The sequence below is a fragment of the Nuphar pumila genome, chromosome 7 (assembly GCF_984573655.1).
Source record: "Nuphar pumila chromosome 7, dmNupPumi1.hap1.1, whole genome shotgun sequence".
NCBI lineage: Eukaryota > Viridiplantae > Streptophyta > Magnoliopsida > Nymphaeales > Nymphaeaceae > Nuphar > Nuphar pumila.
The window spans coordinates 25,040,594-25,065,782 of NC_143255.1; the positions used below are offsets into that span (position 1 = coordinate 25,040,594).

Genomic DNA, 25,189 nt, shown 5'->3' on the forward strand with positions numbered 1-25,189 from the left:
TACAAAAACTGTTAGAGGCCTTGAAAAAGAATATAATATATTTATCACGGTTTATACTAGTATGGTTTTTTGCCCACCTTTTGATCGGATGTGCATTATGTTGTTGGAACATGAAGCAATATTTAACATATCATTTGGGTCCCAGAAGGATGAAATGAGTCATGATGTAATGGTTGCAACACATACTTTCAACACCTCTCGAGGAAGAGGATGCGGTCGTGAACGCAATTTTGGTGGCTTTGAGACAGGTATACTCCCTACATCCTCTTATTCCACTAATCAAGCGAATTTGATATGTCAAATGTGTGGAAAGAATGGTCAAATGTGTTCCAACTGTCATTGGTGATATGTTCCTACTTATCAGCCACCCACAATACTGATTCTTGCTCGCTTTAAGGCTTTTGTCGTTGTTGCTCCAACATTCACATCATCTGGATCAAGTCCACGTGCTCCAATGAATTTTGTTCAAGCTCCTTCCAAGGTCGCAAGTTCTCATGATTTAGATGAGCTTACTGCTGATTTTGGTCAGTTGAACTTTCAACAGAACCATAATCCTGTTGAGAATCCATGGGCCATCAACATGCACTTTTTATCTTCAATTGGACCCTCTTCAGGCACTCACTCACAAGGTTGGTTTATGGATTCAAGAGTTGCACACCACGTAACGGGAGATCCAGGTAAACTCTCATGTTGAGCCTTATCATGATAAAGAAAGTGTGATTATGGGAGATGAAAAACACCACCACATTACTCACTTAGGTATCATTGTCATTCTCAAAGTTACCGGAAGCGTCTAGGCGTACGGGGAAGCGCGCTTCTCCGATACACACTTCAGAAGCGTGAAACGTCGCGCTTCCAAAACGCATGGGGAAGCGTCCCACTTTTTTGGGAAGCGCGTTTTCTTTTTATGGGAAGCGCGTTTTCCCATTTTCTTCATTTTTTTTTGCTTCCCCTGGCTTCCGGTTCGCTTCCTAGGTCGCTTCTGAGACGATTCGTAATTTTCTTCTAAGTAGTCCCACGCTTCCCCGCTTCCTAAATTTTTGAAAGTGCCTCGCTTCCTGCTCCCGCTTCCCGTATCGCTTCCCGCTCCTGCTTCCTCGACTGGTAACTCTGGTCATTTCTACTAATAAAGGGTCTTTTTCTTTGTCCAATACCTTTCTTGTGCCCAATATTCAGAAAAATCTTGTTTTTGTTTCCCAACTTTGTCTTGATACTAATTCCTATATTTTTTTTCTCCGTCTTTCATTTCTGGGAAGGGCATTCACACAAATCAAACACTCAATGAGAGAAGAAAGTGTGAAAACTTATATGTCGTAAATGAAGCTCAAAGGTATTTTTCATTGTTAGTCAGTCATTTGTTTTATGTATCGTCGTGGTCAAGTCCAGGAGTCCACCTGCAAGTTGATGTTTGGCATCGTAGATTAGGTCATTGCAATTCGAATTTTCTTGATATTTTATGTAATAAAGGTTTGATCGATGTTTGAGAAAGAAATTTTTCTTCTTGTCTTAGTTGTCGTATTTGTAAAAGTCATGAACTTTCATTCTCAAGATCTAATAAAGAAGCTTTTTTTCTTTTTTAGTTGATTCATTCTGATGTTTGGGGACCTTCTCATGTTGTGTCATTATTCAAATCCAAGTGTTAATGTGATTTTTGTAATCTATTTTACTTGGATATATTTTCTGAAATCCAAGGACAAAGTCCTAAATGTCTTTCGTAGATTCAAATTTTATATTGAAACTCGATTTTCTCGAAAAATCTTAACCTTGCAGAGTGATTTTTTTGAAATCTAAGGACGAAGTCCTAAGATTTTTCAAGAAAATTGAGTTTCAACATATAATTTGAATCTACGAAAGACATTTAGGACTTGGTCCTTGAATTTTAAAAAATATATCCAAGTGAAACGAGTAAAATCATCTACGAAGATCACATAATACTTGGATTGGGATAAGGAGATAACAGGAGAAAGTTGACAAACATAAGAGTGAATCAAATCAAAAGAGAAAGAAACTCTTTTATTAGATCTTGAGAATTAAAGTTCATAACTTTTACAAATATGACAACTAACACAAGAAGAAGAATTTCTTTCTCGAGCATTAATCAAACCTTTATTACATAAAATATCAAGAAAACTCAAATTACAATGACCTAATATACGATGTCAAACATTGACTTGCAGATGGACTCCTGGACTTGACGATACATAGAACGAATAAATGGCTAACGGAGAAGACTGTAGAGTTTCATTTAGGACATATAAGTTCTTGCACTTTCTTCCCCCAACGAGTGTATGATTCGTTTGAATGTCCTTCACAGAAACAAAAGATGAAGAAAAAGAAATATAGGAATTAGTATCATAACAAAGTTGAGACAAAGATACAAGATTTTTTTTTAATGTTAGGCAGTAGAAAAATATTGAACAAGGAAAGAGGCCCTTTACTAGTAGGGATGACAACGGTACCTATCTGAGTAATATGGTGGTATTTTTCATCTCCCGTAATCACACTCCCATTAACATGATAACACTCAACATGAGAGAGTTTAGTTGAATCTCCTGTTACGTGGTGTGTGGACTCTGAGTCCATAATTCAGCCTTGTGAGGGAGTGTCTAAAGAAAGTCCAGAGGTTGAAAGTGCATGTTGGCAGCCCATGGATTCCCAACTGGATTATGGTTATGTAGAAAGTTCAACTGACCAAAACCAGCATTAGGTGCATCTAAATCATGAGAACTTGCGACTAAAGAAGGATAAGTATTGAGAGGAGCTTAAACAAAATTTGTTGGAGGATGCGAACATGATTCAGATGGTATGAATGCTAGGGCAGCAGGTGTAAGAACCCTAAAGCGAGTGAGAATCGATATCGTGGACAACTGATAAGTAGGAACATATCGCCAATAGCAGTTGGAACATGTATGACCCTTTATTTTATACATCTGACATACCAAATTCGCTTGATTAGTAGACGAAGAGGATATAGGAAGTATACCACGACCACTAGAATTGCATCCACGACACGTCCTCTTTCTCAAGGGGTATTGAAAGAATGTGTTGCAATCATTGCATAATGACTCACTTCGTCCTTCGAAGATCCAGATGATGTGTTAAACATCGCTTCGTATTCTAGCAACATAGTGCGCAGTCGATAAAAAAAAGATGAGAAACTGTACTAGTATAAACTGTGATAAACATATTATATTCCTACCCAAAGCCTCTAACAGTTTTGAAACATATATCCTCATCTGACAATGGAGAGCCTATGGCTGCAAGCTTCATCCACCAAGACCTTGATCGTGTTGAGATATTCAGCAATATGTAAATCTCCCCTTTTTAGATTTGTGAATTCTGCCTTCAAGTGGTAAATCCTAGGAGTAGAAATCTCTTCATACCATTTATGCAAAGTATCCCATAACTCCTTTGCTAGAACTCCAGATGGAATGTGAAGAACTTCATGAGAGAGTAGCTACGATGAAAGCTACGACTGACAGGTCATTTTTGTGCCACATGGTAAAACCTAGATCTTTCCCTGCGCTTTTATCCTGTTCTGAGATTGTTTTGGGAACGAACTCCAAGGGTACCGAGATTGGCCCATCAAGGTGCCCCATCAGATCATGGCTGCTGAGAAAATGGATGATTTTTTCTTCCATCGAGTTTCTCAGTGACTAGGTGTCTAAGAAAAGAAACATTGATTGCGGCTATCGAAAGAATAGATGAAAGAAAAGAAATAAGATTGACTAACAAACAGAGAGTTTGCGCTCTGCGTGATAATTTTTGGTCTTTTCTTAGAGACGATAAATCAGAAAGCAATCAAAGAATGATCTCTGGTAATAGTGATGCGCAGAAAAGTGAAATAACTGATGACATATACATATAAGAATAAAGACTATATGTATATTTAAGTCAATCAGATTTTTTTAGGGAGGATACACGTCAGAGCTGATCTGACGTGATGGTGAAAACAGAATCAAAGATGCAAAGAAAAGAAAAGAGAGGAATTTAGAATCAAGAAACTAAAAAAGAGAAAGAAGAAAATAAGTCTATTTAGGAAGAAAAGAAATAAAACTTTGTAAGGAGATGAAATCAGATCTAGCGTGATCTGAAGATGTCAAATCGATTTTTCCTTTTTTTTAGATCGACTTGATCGATATCAAATCTAGCGAAAAAATTTAATTTGAAATATCGAATCCGATTGACAGATCTGAGAAAGAAAAGAAGAGATCAGAAGAAGAAGAAGGATTTGCAGTCCGAATCGATGAGTGTTATCTCTTATGGTGGCTCTGATGCATGTAAGATTTCTTGGAGATCTGTCCCTGCACGACACAAACAAGAAAAGAAGAAAAGCACAAAAAAAGAGGTTGTAAAAAATAGCAGAATGTCTCACCCTAAACTGGGTAACGTCTTTTGATATATATTGCTCTTTACAATAATTATAATAATGCCATATACATATCAGGTATGGATATTGATCCAAAACCCTACCATTCTAACACTATTCTAACACTCTGAACAAAATGATGTGGCAGAACGGAAACATCGTCATATTGTTGAGACCGCCTTGACTATGATGTATAATGCTAACCTCAAGCATTACCTATGGTCGAAGGCCTTTCACACGGCAGTTTATTTGATAAATAGAATGCCTCTATCTAACCTTGGAGGCGAGTCATCCTATTCATTGTTGTATGGATCATACCCCGATTATTCTTGGTTACGTGCGTATTGATGTCGTTGCTTTGTCCATATTGATAGCTCGATGTAAAATAAGGTTCTTATCTCCCGTCATGTTGTTTTTAATAAAGATGTTTGTGGGGCTGCAACATCCAAAATCACATATAGTTTGCTGCATTTCTTTTGGTCATCATTCACCCAACAAATTCAGCATGCTTTTACTGACAAAGTTGTTGCTGATAATACTCGGCCAATACATGAACAACAATCACATTTTTAATTTTTTAAACAGGTTTACAGCAAAAAAGGTGGACAGCAGCTTGAAAAATATAGCAAATCAACTGCCGAACCCGTTCAACCCACTACTTCTACTGCTGATCAGACTGTAGATCCTCCTTCATTGGTTGACAATAGCGCCTCCAATCAGCCACTAGCAGTTTCCATTTCAGCCATCAAATAATGCAGCAAACGTTTTTCCGTTGAGCAGCAAACTCATCCTACTCGCATGTCCCCAGCAGGGTTCGGCACCCCCCTGATAAATGGGTCAGTTATGAGTCATTTTCTCTAGACTTTCAGTCTTCCAGGTATATGCTGCTCCACTTGATGGTTTTCAAGAACTCTGGTCTTTTGTTGACGCTTAGTCATCATTCACGATGAATCGATGCTATGAATGAAGAAATAGCAGCCCTTCATTAGTACAATAAATGGAAAATAGTTCTTCGACCAGCAGATAAAAGCGTGGTAGGTTGTCGCTGGGTGTACAAAATTAAACGCAAAATTGATAATAGTATCATGCGCTTTAAAGTCAGGTTAGTAGCCAAAGGATATACTCAGGAACATGGACTCGATTTTGATGAAACCTTTAGTCCAGTTGTTCGCATGAGAACGATTCGTATTGTTTTTTCTCTCACCATATCTAATGGATGGGATTTATTCCAGTTAGATGTTAAAAACTTAAAAATGCATTCCTCTATGATGATTTGTATCCTCTATGATGATTTGTGTGAAGAAGTATATATGAAGCACCCACCTGATTATCTTGAAGGAGACACTCAGACCACTATTCTCATACTGAAAAAGGCTATATATGGCTTAAAACAGGCTTCATGGGCATGGTTTGATATATTCAAGAATGTGGTTCGTTCGCAGTCATTGTGATTACTCCTTTTTTGTGTATCATAACAAATCTTCGATCACAATCGACTTGGTTGATGTGGATGATATAATCATCACAGGCAGCAGTCATGCAAAGATTAGTCAGCTGAAATCTATTTTCATAGTAGATTTCACATGAAAGATCTCGGCCCTCTTCGGTTCTTCTTGGGTGTGCAGGTAGATCAACAATCAGACCGCCTTATTCTTTCGCAGCATAAGTATGCTAGAGACATACTACATCACAATGGAGTGCAAACATGTACTCACTCCCATGGCTATTGCAATTCAGTTGGGTAATAGTCTCTCGGATGATGCTGATTTTCCCAAACCTGAAAATATCCAAGCATTGTTGGTGCCTTATAGTACCTGACCTTCACACGTCCAGACTTGGCTTTTCTAGTGAATCAAGTTTCTCAATTTATGCACAAGCCTCAAATGCGACATATGAAAGAGGATTCTTAGATGTATTAAGAGCACTCTTTCAGATGGCCTCATCTATCTCCGACCTTCGGTGAGCCCTCATGTCTCTATTAAGGTTATAGCCTATTCTGATGCAGATTGAGTCAATGATCCTATCACAAGGCGTTTGGTGACTGGTTATGGTGTTTATTTGGGAACACACCGGGTCTCTTGGGTTAGTCGAAAAAAGAAAATTGTTGTCCGCTCAAGTACAGAAGCGAAATATCGAGCTATGGCTATTGTTACTGCAGAAGTTGCATGGGTTAAACAAGTATTGTTCAGCTTGTATCAACATATATCCAGCTCTTTGCTCTATTGTGATAATAGAAGTGTGGTAGCTATCTCTACCAATCCAATTCAGCATGGTAAGTTGAAACATGTAGAGATTGATCAATATTTTGTTCAGGAAAAGGTCGAAACCAAAGAAATTCAACTTCGAGAAGAAGACCAGGTGGCTGATCTTTCCACCACTCTTACAATTCGTCGTCACTGGAAACTGAAATCCAAACTGTCCATGGTCGTCGACCATGCTCAGTTTGAGGGGGCGTGTTAGAATATACACGGGTTTTGGATTCATATCCAGACCTGATATGCATTATGTAAAAACGTCATAAAGAGAGAGAGGCATTGTTGTAACTGTAACAACGAACATATAGATATCAAAAGACGTCACCCAGTTAGGGTGAGATGTCCTGTTGTTCTTCACTGTTTTCTCTTTGTGTTTTACCTTGCATGGGTTAAACAAGTATTGTTCAGCTTGTATCAACATATATCCAGTTCTCCAAGAAATCCCACACTATCATCAATCACGAGTTTTTTTAACGTGAGAAATGAAACGAGCAATTCCAGAGCCACCCAAAGTCCCTTCCCTAGCAACTCCATTTACTATGACAAGTGTCATTTCAATGAAGAGTCCTCCATTTACTCTGACAATTCTCATTTCAATGAAGAGTCCCTCTCCAACTACACAAATGCAGCCTTATACCACTATCAGGCTTTATAAGCATAACACTGATCAGCTCTGAGAGCCAATGGCCTCCAAGGAGAACATGACCCTTCGAAGAAAGGACGTGTCAGTAAAAGTTGTTGTCATGGCTGCAGTGGTTAAAGAGATCCCATGGCTGCTAAACTTAGCTCACAGAGTCTGGTGACTTTAATGAGCATCCAAGAACTTCTCCATCTATGTAGTTGGAATCACATAGTTAACAGTGGCACACCCTCTTCCCAGGAATTTTCTCATAGCTACAGCTGACCAACTAGAACATGGAAAACATAATGCAACGATAATTCCCTGATATACACATGCCTCTCTATTCTTAAAATCCTCACATGTCATGATGGAAATGACATGATATGATGTTATAGTGAAAATCTACACAGACAATTGTGGAAAGGACATCTAAATGGTTGCTAATATATAAATTTTTCCAAACTGCATTGAGAAAAAGCTAAATTACTCAATACAACAACTACGTTACAAACATGTGGACAAGAGAGTATTGTAAAGGGGAATTACATGAATTGCAAAACTAACATTATCTATTCCTAACATCTATGGATTTGTGAATCTTATGTACCTTATGGATAGACGTTTGGTACTTTGGTTGCACACTGTTTGACGACCCATAATGCTTGTTTAGACATGTTTTATAGTTTAAATTGCAACCGTTTATGCATTAGATGTCTGTGATACTCAATGAATGAATAGAACACCAAGGAAAGAAAATCAAAGAGAAGAAATTTCTTCTCAGTTTATTATCAAGAATATGTAGGACCGAACAAAAGAGGAAGGCAAGAAAGAAGGAAATGATTACAAAAAAGGAACCCAATATTTTATTTTTGTGGTTAGTCATCAATGAAAGTGATCAACAGAAGACATAAAGAAACTTTTTTGTCTAATTTCTTTAATGCTTACTGAAACTTTTTTTTATTTTTTTAATGCTTACTAAAGCTTGTCATATTCTTGCAGTATTAAAAGAAAAATAAAACTTTTGGAGTAAATATTTGATGGTCGATGCCTTACTGTTTTATATTACATGGCATGCTATTTTACTTATTCATTATTTTTCAAGTATTTTAATCTTAGACCTTTTATATACATTATATAGATATTCTTTTATAAGAATTATTCTTGTCATATATGCATTCATGTCTTATTTATCCCACTTAGGTTTACCCAATATTGCAAGTTGATTACTCAAATATGTTTCATTTTACTTTGTAATCAATTTTTTAGTTTCCACAATTTTTATTTTTAACTTTTAATTTGTTATTTTTAAAATCTTTTTCATGCCTTACAATATGATATGGGACAGTTAAATTGTAAATTAGAACCTTATGAAATGCTTTTTATAACATTGATTGAAACAATGTCACTGACAATTGTTTTTAAAGCAAGGGGCTACAAGGTTCTGCCCAACTGCTTTTTGTTTAGAAGAGAACCATTCAATCTTACTCTAAAAGAGAAACTGCAAGTTCATTTTAGAAAACCTTTTATGAGAACAACAGAATATGCTAGAAATCAACAAGAAAAACTATATAGAAATCTTAAACAGATAAAACAAAGACTCAGTAAACGAATAAGATATTGATCTACCCAACAAAAAGCACCTGTCAGGTAGTATGATGCGACAAAAAATGCTGCAGAATAGCAGAACATACATTGCTCAAGATGAAGATTAAATAAGGAGTCCATATGAATTAGAATATTGAGAGCCCAGATCTGACAATAACATTAACTTTTGCAAGTTTTGAGTTCATCCAGAAGCAGAAATATGAGTAGGAAATCAATTTGATAATTGAATCACTCGATATCTTGGCCACAATTCCACATTAGCATTCTGTGACAAGAATGTATCCAAGAAAATAAAACAATATCCACAAATACTGAATTTAAACTAAATAGAAAGCTTCCTAGGACTCAATTGAATACTTCAAAGCATAACAAACTTTTATTCCTTAGTTAATCATGTAACCTGTTTTTTCTTGGCTCGCTTTTCCTTGTCAGCTGTTCCACGCTTTGACTTGAGATCATTTTCAGCTTGCCATGCTGCCTCCTCCTCACGAATAAGTTCCTCTTGCCTCTTCAAAGCAACGGCCTCCTGATAAGCAACTTCAATTCTATTGCTGCACGACAAACATGAAACATATGCAGCAAATACAATGTAAAGGCAAGAAAGCATAATGAAAAACCTCAAGAAACGAAATTCAGAAAACATAAGCATCTGCAAGAGAAATCAACCCACCAAATATAAACTTGGCATCTTAAAATTTTGGTTAGAAAAGAAAAAATGATGTCACTAAAAAATAAATGCCCATCCCAACATAGAATCAAAAGCTAAAGCACTGAAATATATCACCACCAGAAAAATATAGGCAGAAGAAATAAAGAACCCAGGTTGCGACAAGAAATTATTCTTGTAATTTCTTTTGATATTGTAGTTTATTTCATATTTAAAGAATTTAGGGATTATTATGTTAACAATCAGCCTGTATGCCAAGTTGCCAATCCAAGGACATTAAGGGTCATATCATAACACACCTAACCTTTTTTTTTCTTTCCTCTCCTTCCACACCTCGCTCAACAGACCTTTTCACAAACTAAACCATAGTTCTTCAAAAGCCTCCCTCTATTGTAATAACTGCAGCCAATTGCGAAAAAACCAGTTGCCTTCAACCTATCTCTTCATCTGATTTTACTTGTAACCCCTCAGAATATGTAGACATTGCCAACTAAGATAAATAGTTTTAATATTCATGAATGCAAATCAAACACATCACAAATTTGAAATTACCTGTATATTTGGGTTACAACAAATATCTCTATGGTCCTCCGTCCAAGTTCTGTAAGGCGTCTTTCATCACGTTCAATGGAGTCTTTGTTGAAGTCCTCCCCAGAATTTCCTTCCTAATAATGCACAATCAGTCATAACAAAATCATATGAGAAAACAAGAATCACAAGCAAGTGAAGGAACAGTTCACATGCACAAAGACAAGCACCTGCAAAGGCAAAAAAACAAAGGGGCAAGGCCCAACAACTCTGGACCAGAAAAAAGAAATTTCAACAGACACAAGCCAAAGTCAGGAATGCTATAGAGAACAGACATTATTCATGTCAATCCATTACACAATATCATTGAGCAAAACTTAAAGTTCCCAATGCTTTTCGAACCGAATCATCTAAATCTAGGATAAACAAGTACCACAACAGTGCACTGTATCACAAGGAAGCATGCTTGGTAGACAAAGGATGACATGACTTCCCAATCAATCCTAAGATTCTCCCACTAGTTGCCCCAGTCTGAGCCATGCAGAGGCCAATTGACCATAAATTCTTTCATAGACATATTCAAGAATGGATTTTTTTTTTCAAATTTGTAGTATAACGTATATGAAAAAGGAATCTGAAAAGCATCTTAACAGCTTGCATAAAAGCACCACTACTCATGTAAGAGGTTGCCTGAAATGATTGCATCACTGGCACAGTGGCATGGAAATGCACTGAAGCTGAGTTCAAGTTCTGCAGTAAAATAAATATTCCAAAACTTCCAACAAATGACATCTCCGACATGAAGCATGTCTAGAAGGGCTCAAAAACTAGAAAAGCTTGTAGAAGTGCAGTGGTAACATAGAAAAGAAACAAGATTCAGCTTTTGGACAGAAGGCATCCTGAGTTTAATAGCTCATTTTTCTGATACCAGTTGGACAACTGTCTGCACTAGATGCTCATGCATATGATACCAAATATTTCCAGAGACATAACCAACTTAACAGGGAAGAACAAGGAATTATCCAGCTAGAAAAGTAGCCAAATGAAGACATTTTCATCCTCCCCTTGCTAAGGGAAGCAGATCAGATCATGCTGAACATGAGCGTTTTTGCTCATGCCAACATCGTGGCCATCCTATTTGCATTTTAAAAAGCTCAAAAGTCAACAAAACCATGTGGCATTCATACGATGTCGGCATGAGCAAAAACGCTCATGTTCAGCATGACCTGATCGGCTTTCCATGCTAAGGGCTCTTTCTGTTCCACTAGGACCTTGACATATTCCCCTTAGTATCCAGAAAAGTATATTTTTTAACCACATTTTTTCCTTTAAAAAGTCAATTGGCTGGTGCGCTTTCTTGAACTTCCTTTCAGGATCTGTTTGGAAACTAGTTGTTAGGATGGGAGTCAATGCAATTGGTAAAAACTTGGTCAAACTACCTTGGTGGTGGACGTTTGGAAACTGGTAGCTGGGATAGGTGTTTATGCATTTGGGATGGGAAGTGAAGTCCCCTCTCCTTTGTATTTACGCTAAAGAATGGAATTGATAGCTACCACCTCCTAGAGGTGGTGGCTGCCACTTTTTCAAATGCATAATCTCCATCAGACTGCCAGTTTCCAAACGGAGTCTCAATGTCATTTACCAAAACAAGGATACTACCTCAATATCATTTGCAGCTTGTTTCTCAAGGGAAGTCAAAGATATCAGCACAGGTTCAAACCATTGATGTATGGACATTTGCAGAAAATATATGATAACTGTATGACCATCCGAGTTTACCTTTGTCCGGTTCTGAGGACCCTTGTCATCCTTTAATGGAGGTAAAGGTTCTGCAGCAGCCCTCTCAAGCAGAACCAACACATCATCAGCCAAGACAAACATATCCTTTTCAACATGAACAATTGGAGGAGGTGATTCCTCCAGCTCTGCTGATTTTGTTCTAGTTTTGTTGTTTAAACTTTGGCTTTCTAGAGCCCTCAGACCGCTGTATAGAGAATCCATGACTAGTGTAGAAGTGACTTCCTTCTCTATAAAGAATTGTTTCACAACAAGCTTCAAGACGGCATCACTTTTCTCTTTAGACATGCGGCGCCTTGCATTCTGGTCCATTCCTAACCAAAATGCACGAAAGCTGCAAAAAGCTCAACCATGAATCAGTAACAACATGTGACAGACCCATCAAGAAAATTTTGGTAAACAGACATCAGAAAAGAAAGTCCCAATTTATGTAAAGAAACAAGTTCACAGATAAATCATAGTCCCTCAGAACCAAAGAAGCAAGAAATACCTTGACCATCTTGATTTGTCCTCAATCAACTTCTCAAGTTTGCTTCTTCTCTCTTCAACAAAGCGTCGGCAAATTCCTTCTACATTTGTTAGATATACTCGCACAAGTTCTCGCCTATATTGACAATCAAGGCAGCGGAAAGGACGATGCGCCTTCTCTCTGGTAAACAAAATACAACACCTTTCAAAGTTTTGGCAGATTAAACACAAAGAAATGAAGCAAAATCAATTTAAAAATTTGATAATAACACGGTAACACTAAAGGGACATGTGTGTCAAAATCTCTGGAAGGAAGACCAATGAATATACAATTTCCTTGTCTTTCTAAACAAGTTAGAGTTGATTACATGCTTGGTCAAGAAAACAATTGAATAGACCAAATGAACACCGGAGGTGAGACAATGAACATCAATAACAGAGAGTGTGAAAGAGATAGATGCTACAATGTATACAGACTAACTGTCAATGCATTAGCAAGCCAGAATGATGCTAATTTGCAAATTGTTAAATTGCAAGAGGAGTTTGGGAGTTTCATAAAGTACCAACCGGCCATTTCAAAAATCTTGGGAATGTAAGTATTTGATGACCATTCTACAAGGATTGGGATCAAGGTTGTAAGTAGCGTATCGTTACTCACATCGGTCGACCCAATAGTAACACTGCATCGTATCGTAAATTTTTAATAAAAAAACTCAAAAAAATCCAGAAAAATCAGAAAAATTCAGTAAATTTTCTAAACAAATCATATGACATGAAATAATGTTGAATTGCACAAACTGCATACAAAAAATCACATTATGAAGCATTTATGTCTCTATTACATGCCACAAGAGACATACTTTAATATTATATAAACAAAAACATCTCACAAGAACAAGTTTTTTTAATAAAACATGAATATGTCTGCTTGCTCGACTAAATGCTAAGGAGTCATATAGTATCACGAATGTCGGGCTATGCCCCAGGGGCCGTCCTAGGAGGAAAAAAGCTCCTAATAGAGCCTCTAGCTCTACCTCCTAGTCCTCCTCTTGAAGAACTTCCTCCTGCTTGTCTTCTTTTTCATCTTCCTCTTCTTTCTCCAATTCCTCTTCTTTTTGTGCTCACGACGGTAGCCGCGGCACTACTACTGGCACCAGCCACACCTTTTTCCTTCGTTGCAGAACTTCCTACTTTTGATCTTATACTATGGCTTGTAGGATCAAAAGTAAGGAGCTCGTCTTCGTAATACACGCCCTCTCAGGGCTACTCATACCCCATTTCTACCTCATTCATCTTTCTTTCTTGTCTTTTTCCTCTCAAGTCATCAATTAATTGTTGGCATTGCCATTTTACAACATCCGGCAATTTGCTTGACGTGCATGCTAGTACATTATGATGTGTCGCAACTAAATGTTGCTTCAATCAAGAGATACCACCTAAAAAACTATTTTTGCAATAGACGCATTTGATTCTCAATCGGTTTCAACTCGTATTTGAGTTCACCATTGCCATGTCGGACCTTCAGATGTCATCTTCCCCCCAAAACACCCAATAACAAGCAAAGAACAAGATTTTTTTACCTTAACCAACTTCCTTGAGTGAAAATGCACTCTTGAGAAAATCGCAAAAGCCCTCTCTCACCTAGGGTGCGTGGGTTCCCTTCCAACAACCTCTCCTGATGTGTAGAAGTCGACCCTTAAGAGGGCTTTTAAACCCAAAATGAAAAAGATTGAGTTTCAGGCCTTTTTTAGTGCGCCAGACCCGTATCGTACGATACACCCGATATGGGTATGATACACACTCGTATCAAGATATGAGTGTATATGAGTGTATATTAGTGTGTATCGTATTGTTATGTCAGAAAGTAACGATATGTATTGTGCTATATCGTACGATACGGCACGATACAGACAACCATGATTGCGATAAGACAATAGTTATCTCAAAGCGATCTATGACCAAGTCTTGATATTCTCTTTAGAACTCAGGCACTAAGAAAGCAACCATAGGCATGGTCCATACAATGGCTTGTGCTTGTTTAATCATAAACATCTTTGTTGCATTTACTATGTGGGCCCCCACCACATGTTTCTCATGGAGATGCTCGTTTCACCCCTTCTAGGCCAAAGCTATGTAACCGGGACACGGCACTTAGGGTGTCGTACCCGTGTCAACACAGGTACTGGTACCTAGGCATGGCATTTGTCATGTCCTATATTATATTACATTATATTATATATTTTCAATATATATTTTAGATATATAATATTTATTTTTTAGTATATATTTAGTCGTGTCCTCGTACCCACATTTTTTGGGATTGATGTGTTGTACCCGTACCCAGGTGACATAGGGCCAGAGGTTAACTTTCCTATGAAAGTGGATTTTTTTATAGGAAAGGGCATAAATAAGCACCCTTTTATGGAAAAAGCAAATTCCTTAATGTGTAAGAGGATGGTTAAATGTAATGATGAGAAGTCACAACAAAAACAATTAAAGGAAAAGCAAGATACAAAATGACGTACAGTCAACTCCAAAGTGGCCAATTGTGGGAGTGTCAATCTAGCCCAAGTTCAATGCTGGCCATTCTTCATTCGCAAAGTGGTGCAAGTAGAAGAATATTCTAAAATAGATAGAAAATGAATCATTCATTTTTTCTTCAAGGTTCTGCTGGTTGTGTTACAGCCATATGAACCACAACCAAGAAAGAGCAACTATGTCCATTGTCCAAATGGCGGCCAACACTGCCACCCTGAGCCACAGCAAGCCTAAAGGTGCCACAATGTGTGTTATTAGGTACAAATTTTTTGCATTTAAGTCCAACCAAGCCAGACTAAGAACATTATTAAAGAGAGACAAGATCTACATAGTCTTTCCTATCAAAATGGGTTCACACTCCCCTCATTGGGAAGCACTTTTGCTCCTAGGCTCCATTTTAAGGAAAACTGGCTTCCCTTGGGTGGAGGTGTAAGAAACGCCCCCTTAGTTACCTCCCAAAAATTAGGGAGCGAACTCAATCTTAATCAAGCCACAGTGACATGCTTAGTTGTCAAAAGCACCGGTCCAAGCCTAGGCGAAAGACCCCTAAAAGGACTAGTCGGGCCCTAGGCGAGACCAAACAAATAAATCAAGACAAACAAAAAGATTACAATAAATAGTTACATTTAGTAACAAACATATGACGGTAATTGTGGATGAAGTGTGTAATTTAGTTTAACATGTTGCAAAATTCATGAAATTGCATAATATTGAACATACACCAAAACTTGGGGCACACCATCCAATTATTCTCTCTCTCTCTATCTATATATATATATATAGAGAGAGAGAGAAAATGGACATTATCCAAACCCTGTTATAGGACCCTCCAAAAATCATAATGTTTAGATGTTTAATGCTCGATTTAAACTGTTAGATGTGTTTATGATTGTTGCTGAATAGAGAACATGTAATTGATTAAGCATCTTTATGCTCATATGTGTATTTTAAAGAGGTAAAAAATCATCGGTTGTTATCCTACTAAAATTTCATAATAAAATGTTCACATTTTTACATCGAATCAATCTAAAACAAAGTTTGTTTATGAATAAATATGTATTGATAAACACATCTAATGGCTTAAATTGAGCATAAACACCTAAAACATTGATATTTAGAGGGTCTTAACAGTGACGTAAAGCAAAAGGGGATAGGATGAATATATATACATATATAAATATATATATAGAGAGAGGAGTAACAGTGGACGAGCAAATCGTCTAATGTTACATCGAACAAATGTGCACGCATTGTTTTTATGCAAAAGCACCTTTTAGTGGCGGTCCTAGACAGAGTTACTGGAAGCGCCCAAGTAAGTGGGGAAGCACAAAACGTTGCGCTTCCGAAATGCACGGGGAAGCGCACTCCCCTTTTATGGGAAGCGCGTCATGCTTCCCCCTCGTTTCCCCCATTTTTTCAATTTTTTGTATTTTTTATTTTATTTTTTTATTTTTTATTTTTTTCGCTTCCTAGGTCGCTTTCGATTCGCTTCCTAGGTCGCTTCTGAGATGATTCCTGATTCGCTCCTAAGTGGTCCCACACTTCCCGCTTCCTAAAATTTTGAAAGTGCCTCGCTTCCCGCTCCTGCTTCCTGTATCGCTTCCCGCTCCCGCTTCCTCAACTGGCAACCATGGTCCTAGATCACCGCTAAAGATCATTTTTCCGCTAAGACCTTTAGCAGCAGCCCAGGACCGCCACTAAAAGATGCTTTTGCATGCGATTGCCTGCAATCACGTGCCAATAGTTCTCAATGGTTTTAAATTGTCCATTGTTACTCCATTTCGTGTGTATAATATATATATATAACTGAAAAAACAGATTTTATATATATATATATGTGTGTGTGTGTGTGTGTGTCAAAAACACATGCATACATGTGAACAAAAATAAAAAAGAAGGAAAAAAGAATAAAAAGAGAGAAAAAGAAAGAAATAAAAAGAAGAGAGTGGAGGGACAAGAGGAGGAAGAAGAAGAAAAAGAAAAAAATAAGGAAAAAAGGGAAAAAAGAAAAAAAAAAGAAAAGGGAAAAAGAAAGAAAAAGAAGAAGAGGAAGAAAAAGAGAAGGCATATGGGTGAAAGGAGGAGGAAGAAGAAAAAAAAAAGCTAAAAAAGAATAGCAAAAGAAGAAGAAAAATAGAGAACAAAAAAGAAAGTTTTTGAGGCAAGAGGAAGAAAAAAAGAAAGAAATGAAGGAGACAAAATAAAAAAAATGACAACCATGCCTCTACGGGCTAGGAGGGAACAACCTAGATGAAAAAACAGGGCCCTACCTCCTAGACCCATAAGCCTAGGCGGTGGCCTTAGGCCTAGCCTGACTAGGCGGCACTTAAGCACTGCTTTTGACAACTAAGGTAACATGGCATAGCATCTTATTATAGGAGATTTTTAGATCCTATGGCATGAAAGGCAAAAGGACTCCACTAAAAGATCTCTTCGGAGGACATAAATACATCTTGCACACGCGTGATGCACGCACCCATGTGTGTGTGAGTTGTTAATGCAATCAGCCTATAGTACACTCGTATGTTCAGCTCTCCTGGTTTACCTTGACAAAGCTCAAAACAGCCAAGGGCATGCATTGCTTTGGATGGTAGCGCCACGGACATTTTGGCAAAATCAACTCCATAATCTTGGAAAACTACTAAACAATGCAAGGATACTTTACACTAATACAAATATAACTTTACCAGACCGGTGTTCTCTATCGTGGACATGTCTTTTGAGTTTTGACCCATCACTTGATACTATGAGTGCAATAGGTTCCAATTTAGTTAAAATCATCCTACCCTAACATACTGAGAGGTTTTGGCCTTGGCAAGCCATAGATCAGGTACTATTGTTCACTAAAACACACAGCTAAAATCTTTGATGAGAGAGGATCAAAAACATTACACATATTATCTTATAATAAGAATGCCCAGCATCCAAAATATATTGCAAAGTTATGTTACATATTTATTTCATACATAGTAGCATTTATCACACCAATTTACCGTGTTTATTTGCATATAATCAATCTGTTTTTCACTTATATATTAACACAATAAGCTGTGCGAATTCTTACATATAACCAAAATAATCCTAACCACTAACCATAGATATGTATATCTGTGTCAGCTATATCTCAACAAGGCAACATCTGACGATTTCAATCAGGGTGGAGTGTGGGTGCCTAAAGAAAAAAAATATTAAAAGTTTTTGAAAATATAGAGGGGAAAAAGATTATGGAAAGCACCTTAGATTTGGCTAAGAAACCGTGCATCTGAGCTTGCAAGTTGTCGTAATAAGTATTGCATTACAACTAGAAATTTGAAAACAAATAGAAACATCTCCTTCCTTTCTTCTTTTCATCCTTCTCACTTTGTTTTTTTTTCTTCCTTTATTTCTTTCCTCCCACCTTTCTGTCCTTTCCTTCTCCCTTCGTGTCCTTTTTTTTTCCTTCCTTCCATCTTTCCTTCTTCCTTTTTTTTCTCTTCCTTTCTTCCCCAAGCTCTCACCAGCACTCATCCTCGAGACCTAAGCAAGCCAAACCTAATCAACCTCTCTTAGTTTTAATCCCTTTCAAAAACGAGGCATATCCTTAATATTATAAAAAATCTCAAAATACCTCTACCGTGAACTCATCAAGAAGTTGGAGTTCATGATCCTTTTAGATCGCCCACAAACCTCAGCGTTTGTAGATAATTTTAGAGTATATGTTCTGTACATAAATAGATTCATCACATTTTGAAAAGCTTTATAACAGCGGTTTCCCTGGTTCATTCAACCATGAAATTCCCAAGAATATCAAGTTTCTGGAAAATCAACCATTTATTTGGGTATTCAAAAAAAATCAAATGGGCCTGGTTTTTGGTGTCATTTTATTTTTAGAAATTATCATGATCTTTATTTACACGTTGGGTTCATAAAAAGAGTTAAAACTTGAAACTGAGCTTCACAAAGCCTGTATTTTTGTGTTTCTTAATATATTTTTTGCTCTCATTTGACCAATATATTGAATATATTATGATATTATTACAATGATAACATCATGTTATATTCAAATTATCAGTGTATGCAACAATTCCTGGACTTGCCTTCTTTGCATATTTGATGTTGAAAATACATAAAAGACACTTATTGGTTTGTAGGAATTAAATCATGCATTATGGGAGCATTAATCAGTTCTGGGACTATCAAATTATCAATCAATGCTTCAAAGAACAAGGGGAAGAATCTGGTTGATAAGCATCTAATACTCTAATGCACAATTCTTTCACCCTTGTTAGCCATCAACCACAATTTAGGGATTTATTAGAAGGTGAAAGTGAGTTTGTTGTTGCCCAAACTCTGGAAGAGACCTTAGTTCTCCATATCTACTTAACTTGGATTTTCTTCTTTGAGGTTGGCATATACTTGTGTTAATTTCTTCCATGACGCCCCACATGAAATCTTCACTTTAAGAGGTCAAACCTCATGAACTCTCGCTGGAGGGACTCAAACAAGTTAATAGGTGAGATAGCACCACATGTGATATTTCAAAGGCCAACAAATGAAATGTATAATAAGTTCATACCAAAGTTTCCCAGAGTGGATTCAATTACTCCTAATAAATTAACTGTAACCATTTCTTCATCACGTTTTTTTCTATGTTTACACGGAGAAACCGCCCCTAGATCAGAGACCTAGTCGTGTTGGCTCTGCCTGCCATATTTACGATCATTGTCATGTAAAACTCCATGGGCTTACCCCTTGACCCTAGGGAGTCGCCACGCTTCGTCTTGCACAAGGGGTAATGCCAATGGGATTTGAACATAGACTGCCTACCTAGCAGCCTAGGCCCCATCCCACTATGCCAAACCCCTTTGGGGCCATTGCTTCATCAAGTTGGTTGTCAATGCTAGAAATCTTACTTCCTTGTGTCAATTATTTCTCAGGTACAAAAGATTTGGACAATGAACTTTGCTCCAGTGCCCTAGAATAAAATCTCCAAAAAATAAATGACTTTGAAGATACAACGAAGGATCCTAGCACAACTACAAATTAATTATTACATCTGTAGCATTTGAGGAAGCCTCTCATGCCTAGACACAGAACAAATTAGGACTCAGAATTAGTGGAGAGGAAATGAGAACTGCTGGGTTCCAATTTGTTTATGAATGTAAGATGAGACAATGGAAACCTCTCTCTCATGTGTGTGTGTGCACATGTGCATGTGCATGTGCATGCGTGCATGTATGTGTGTAGGACTCCCACTAGCCTGTCATTGAGGGTCTCAAAGAGAGTTCAGATGTGGACAGCAAAATATTTATGATCAGCTGATAAATTTACTATTTACAAAATATAAAGTTTCTTATCTATGGGCTTGTTTGCTTAGACATAAGTATGCATAAAAGGATGGCCATCGAAATGAGAATTCCCAGTTAAATGAGTTGGTGTCAAGGCTAAACTGGGTAAAGGTAACATTTTAGCTTTTTGGAAGGACCTAGAGTGGTTATGATACTTTGGCTATCAAGCTCCCAGTGCTTTCCAGATGAGCTAGACAGAAGGACAGCTCAACTGAGGAATGTTAGTCATTGGAGGAAGGTTAGTATGTTGTCTTCGGAAGAAACTTTATGAACAGCAAATTTATGGAATGGATTGATTTATGAACTGGAATTCCAGATGCAAACTAAGAAAATGAACCAGCTGATCTGGAGAAGCAATCTGTCCAGATCCTTTTTCAGTCGGATATTTTTATAGAACCGAGTTCTGCCTTGTTCCCTAAAAACCATCTCCTCGGCTGGTATCTCTCAAACAGATAAACTCACATGAACTTGAAGTGGGAAGGCTTTAACCTTGCCAAGCAAAGCTTAGTGCTATAACACAAGGAACCAACACCGCATTTAGCCTATAAAAAACACCTCATTTATTGTGTTTTATTCAAGATCGCCAGGCGACATCTACTAGTTTAGTGAGGCCTAGCACTATTCAAAGGGATTCTCGACTTGGCTCTTGATTTGGAGGCAGGAGATGGCATTTGAGTTGACAGCAGCAGTTACCTGGATTGAGAGGAATGAAGAGCACTCAAAGTAGTTTCTCAAGCATCCTAATTATTGATGTAAAGATCCAGCCTGACATTCTAGCTTGTATGAAGGACAAGGGTTAGGACTAATCTTTCATGGATAGGATCGCATTGTATCAGAGCTTTTCCCTATCCTAACTAATCTCCACTATTGGTGGCTTATTGCCACTTTGTAACTTTTAACTTTTTATAATAAGGACCTTTTGATTTGAAAGAGAAAAGATACCATGTAACATAACCTGAGAAGTGACATGGAAGAACAGCTCGGTCTTCAACAGGTATATAATGTTTACTAAGTGTCCAGATAGGGACTCAATAAAGTAAGACAGTTTTTGGACACAAAGAGAGATAAAATTGAGACAAAAAACATGATCTGAACATCTATGACTAAACTCAAAAATAGTACATGATGAACAAAAGGTGTGACCAACAACTAGAAAGGATTTCACTATATAAAAGGATGTAGCATACAACTTTGAGAAGAAGAGGTACAAGATTTTACTGCCACTCAATATAGCATATCAAAAATGAATTACAACAACAACAAACAACAACAACTACGCCTTCATCCCAAAATATCAAAAATGTATTAACGAACAAAAAATACAGCATACCTAATAACCTGAACTTGGGCCTTTATTACAAGTGTGTCAGTAGAAACAAAGCCATCATACACTTTTGATAACTCCATGAACTTTTTCCAGCCCCAATCATGTTCTTTCTTCCAAAACCGATGCAAAGTATCTGCATAAGTTCCCTTTCATATGTCAGCAGAAAAAGGGGTTGAGAAAACTGCAAAGCAGGCACAAGTTTCAGGTATAGATTTTAAATTTAGTGAGGAATTATTCTTGCACACCAGAATACTTAGACTTCTTTGGATCTTTATTCACAACAGCTATCGTAAACTGTGCAAAGTGACTCCATCCTGCAACACAAAAAGAATATGATAATAAAAAATAAAGGAACGCATAATCCCTCTATTAATGCAGGATAAAGAATATGCAATAATGTCAATCATCAGATCCCTCACCTGGAAGAAGTTTGTCATGATTAGCAACACAAAGGAATAAAGAAAGATGGTTACACACATCACATCCTTGGGGGTAAACTAAGATATACCTGCAAATGTATTTCACATGGTATCAGAACCCACATGTTGGCATTTTTTTTAATAAACAAAGGATAATAAAACTAGTAGCATACAACAAATGGACCTAAAAAGACAGCAACAGGAAGCAATAACAAATAAGTCACATGAAACTAGATATACAAGAGTCCTTACCATTTATAACCACCAACCTCAAATGCATTACTACGGAGCTCTCTTTTGTTTATTTGTGAAAAATTTTCAATCTTCCAAGTAAACTTCCCATATAACTCAGATGGCTTTGATCCTAAACACATTAAAATCATCCTCCAATCACATGAATAATTTTATATTGTAAGGATCAGCATGAATAAAAACTTAACAGCGGCAAGCTAATAGATAATCAAAGATTCTTATAAGGCAACAAAGCTTAAGCAAATCTGATGTATGCAAACCCTCCAGCCTGCACTTAGATTATCACTGTTGCAAAAGAAAACTAAAATGAAAATAATGGATAAAAAGATTGACTAATTGTGAAAATAACCTAAATGAACTGAAATAAACATCCCTGATACAAAGAACACCATCTGTGCAGTTAATTTCACAATTATTTGTCAGGGGTCCACCATGATATAAACTACGCACACTATGTTCCTGAATTCTTTCTGTGGGTTGATGTGAAAATCTGTTCCTTTCTAGTCCCACTTTCTCTCACTATCTTTTATTCTAATGTTGTCCTTTCCACACCATGTTATGTTGCACATGTTTTTATTTTTGTTTCTACATGCACCATATATTGGAAGAACTCAACACTTGAATATCTATTATAAAAAATTTAAACCTCCAGAAGCAGCAATTCTCATAAAATTATATCCTCCTTCACAATACCAAATACCTCCAATTAAACTAGTCTATGATAGATTCTACACCAATAAACCAAGTCTATCATGAGCATTTTGCATGAACCCGTAGCAAGAGGTGATAAAAGCGGTCGACAATGGCAAAGTTCCCAGTACCAAAAAAGGTTGCAAAAAAGCGCTAAACATATAACAGAGAAAAACTTCTGCCGAACAACAATAAAGCATGAATAACAGTGTCCAAGGAAGAAATTTCACGACATCATATACCATAAACATACTATAGAAAAATGAACAGATGGTGAATGATTAAAATTTTATAATGATTGACTATCAGCAATATTAGTAGAACCATCCACGCAAAACATGGGTTGCCCGGGTAGGCTCCAAACACATGCTAACTATCATATTTAGATTTCAAAACACCTCCACTGCAATATACAAATGGGAGACAAACGCAGGCCTAGAATACCAAAAAGGCATCAAAATAAATGAACATGAATCTCATTTATATCCTTAACAAAATCAAGCCTAACATGGGGCATCCCACTACAAATCTTTATTAAACTCATTTACTTCAACATCTACCTCACAATTTTCTTCACATGGAGGGAAAACATCAAATTTGCAACCAAAATAAGAAACATCTAACGGTACCACAATGGAATTGGAGACCTGATGTACTCATATTGTTGGCAATGTAATTTGAAACCTCTAAAACCGTCAGGGATCTTCAATATCCCGATGAGCAACAAAGGCAAGACGATGTACCGTAAAACATGGGTTTTCATCGGAAGAGTGATAAATTCGACTAGAACGCAAAACAACGATCTTAATTACAGGAAGTCGGGAAGATACTACGGGTTCGAGAAGGAAGAACAGAACGGGACACATACAAAAACAAATAGAAGGATCATAGGATGCAGAAAAACAGAACGTACCGCAATCATCATCGTCATCAGTATCCCAATACGGCGGAGATGTAGATGGGATACCATTCTCGACCTGCTCACACGATCTCCATTCCGAGAGGGAATCACCCGACGGGCATCTCTGGCCGCTCGAGATCATATCCGAAGATCTCCCCGTCCCATTATCATCGCTAACAGACCCAGCCATTGCTCTATACCCAAAAATCCCTCGCCCTTCACCTCCAAATTGCAAAAAACCCGCAAAAACATCATTAAAATCCCGAATTTTCAACGATCCGACTGCAGAAACGTCGAAATCAAACCCACACAGAAAAATCCAGACCTCCCCATCAAGGAATTCAGGAGACCCAGAAAATCAAACCACAGAAAAACCAAAGTTTGATCCCACGAAAACAGAAAAAAGGAAAAAGAAAAGCGTGGAAGCGGCAGATGGGGATCGCATACCTCTAATAGAAGACACAATAACGCGCCTCGCCGCTAGATTTTGCCTTCTCTAGACGGTGGCAAGAGAGGAACGGGAAGGGTGGGAGAGCAAAGGAATACAGATGTGGAGAACGAGGGCTTCGTTCTCTCCCCCCTCTCTCTCTCTCTCTCTTTCTTTTCTCTCTCTTAAAGAAAACAGGTGAAAAAACTCACTTGTGTACATATGATGTTATGGATAGTGCCATAATATCATTTTTTTTTGTAATAACGCTATGTTTAACTGTGTTTTATGAGTAAATATTTTGATAAAAACATAGTAAATACAATAGCGAGTGTGCTTTAGTGATAGACATAATTTAGCATGTCTCAATTAGCAACCTTTAGGAAGAAATATTTTATATTTAATTAAATGTCGGTTAGTATGATCATAAGTGTTTAGCATGCTTTGGGGGCAAAAAATGGTTTGACTTCTCATGTTGTAAGGGGGCATTCATTGGGTCTCACTTTGAAGATATTAAGTTTCTTAATTCCAAGTTAGGGTTTCTGTTGTAACGTTCAAGGGTATGGGGTCTAGGTCAGATCCCAGATGACTTTTAGGTATTGAAACTTTTTGTATGCGTTTTAGCTTGATCTATGTTATTGGAATCGAGTGGGCATAACCAATATCAAGTTACAAGCTTAACTAGATCTGGCTAGTTGGAGAAGATAAGTTTTCCAATTATAGTTTGAATGTGGGGAAGGCCCTATAGAATAATGAGACTTTTGGTGCAATTGGACTTTATATAGTTTGGTCATTGTTGGTCCAAAAATGAATCCAAAAATTTGAGCAATAGGTCCATATACAAACTCGTATACCCCAACGATCCAATGATGTAGAGTTGAATCCAGATCTGAATTTTATATAAAGATTTTGGATGGATCCATTAAAAAAGGTAGGAAACAAGCATTTTGCATGTAGTAAACATTATAAGTGGATCATGAGACTAGAATATGATAAC

At 37.3% G+C, this 25,189-nt stretch overlaps 1 protein-coding gene across 2 annotated transcripts in view; it reads right to left on the bottom strand.

The window, feature by feature from the left end:
- Positions 1-24,388, bottom strand: part of LOC149831575 (TNF receptor-associated factor homolog 1a-like) — a 28,903-nt gene extending 4,515 nt beyond the window's left edge. Inside the window, exons 1-10 of one of the 2 annotated variants that reach the window (XM_090013985.1) lie at positions 24,213-24,388; positions 23,778-23,981; positions 22,175-22,286; positions 21,923-22,011; positions 21,749-21,817; positions 21,507-21,636; positions 12,334-12,492; positions 11,826-12,177; positions 10,071-10,183; positions 9,252-9,402 (exon numbers count right to left, since the gene is read on the bottom strand). In XM_090013985.1, the coding sequence (XP_089870111.1) occupies positions 9,252-9,402; positions 10,071-10,183; positions 11,826-12,177; positions 12,334-12,492; positions 21,507-21,636; positions 21,749-21,817; positions 21,923-22,011; positions 22,175-22,286; positions 23,778-23,955 (1,353 nt within the window). In that variant the 5' untranslated portion in view covers positions 23,956-23,981; positions 24,213-24,388. Of the gene's footprint in view, positions 1-9,251; positions 9,403-10,070; positions 10,184-11,825; positions 12,178-12,333; positions 12,493-21,506; positions 21,637-21,748; positions 21,818-21,922; positions 22,012-22,174; positions 22,287-23,777; positions 23,988-24,212 lie in introns of both variants that reach the window. The other variant, XM_090013984.1, reaches the window with a different exon arrangement.
- Positions 24,389-25,189: the final 801 nt, after the last annotated feature.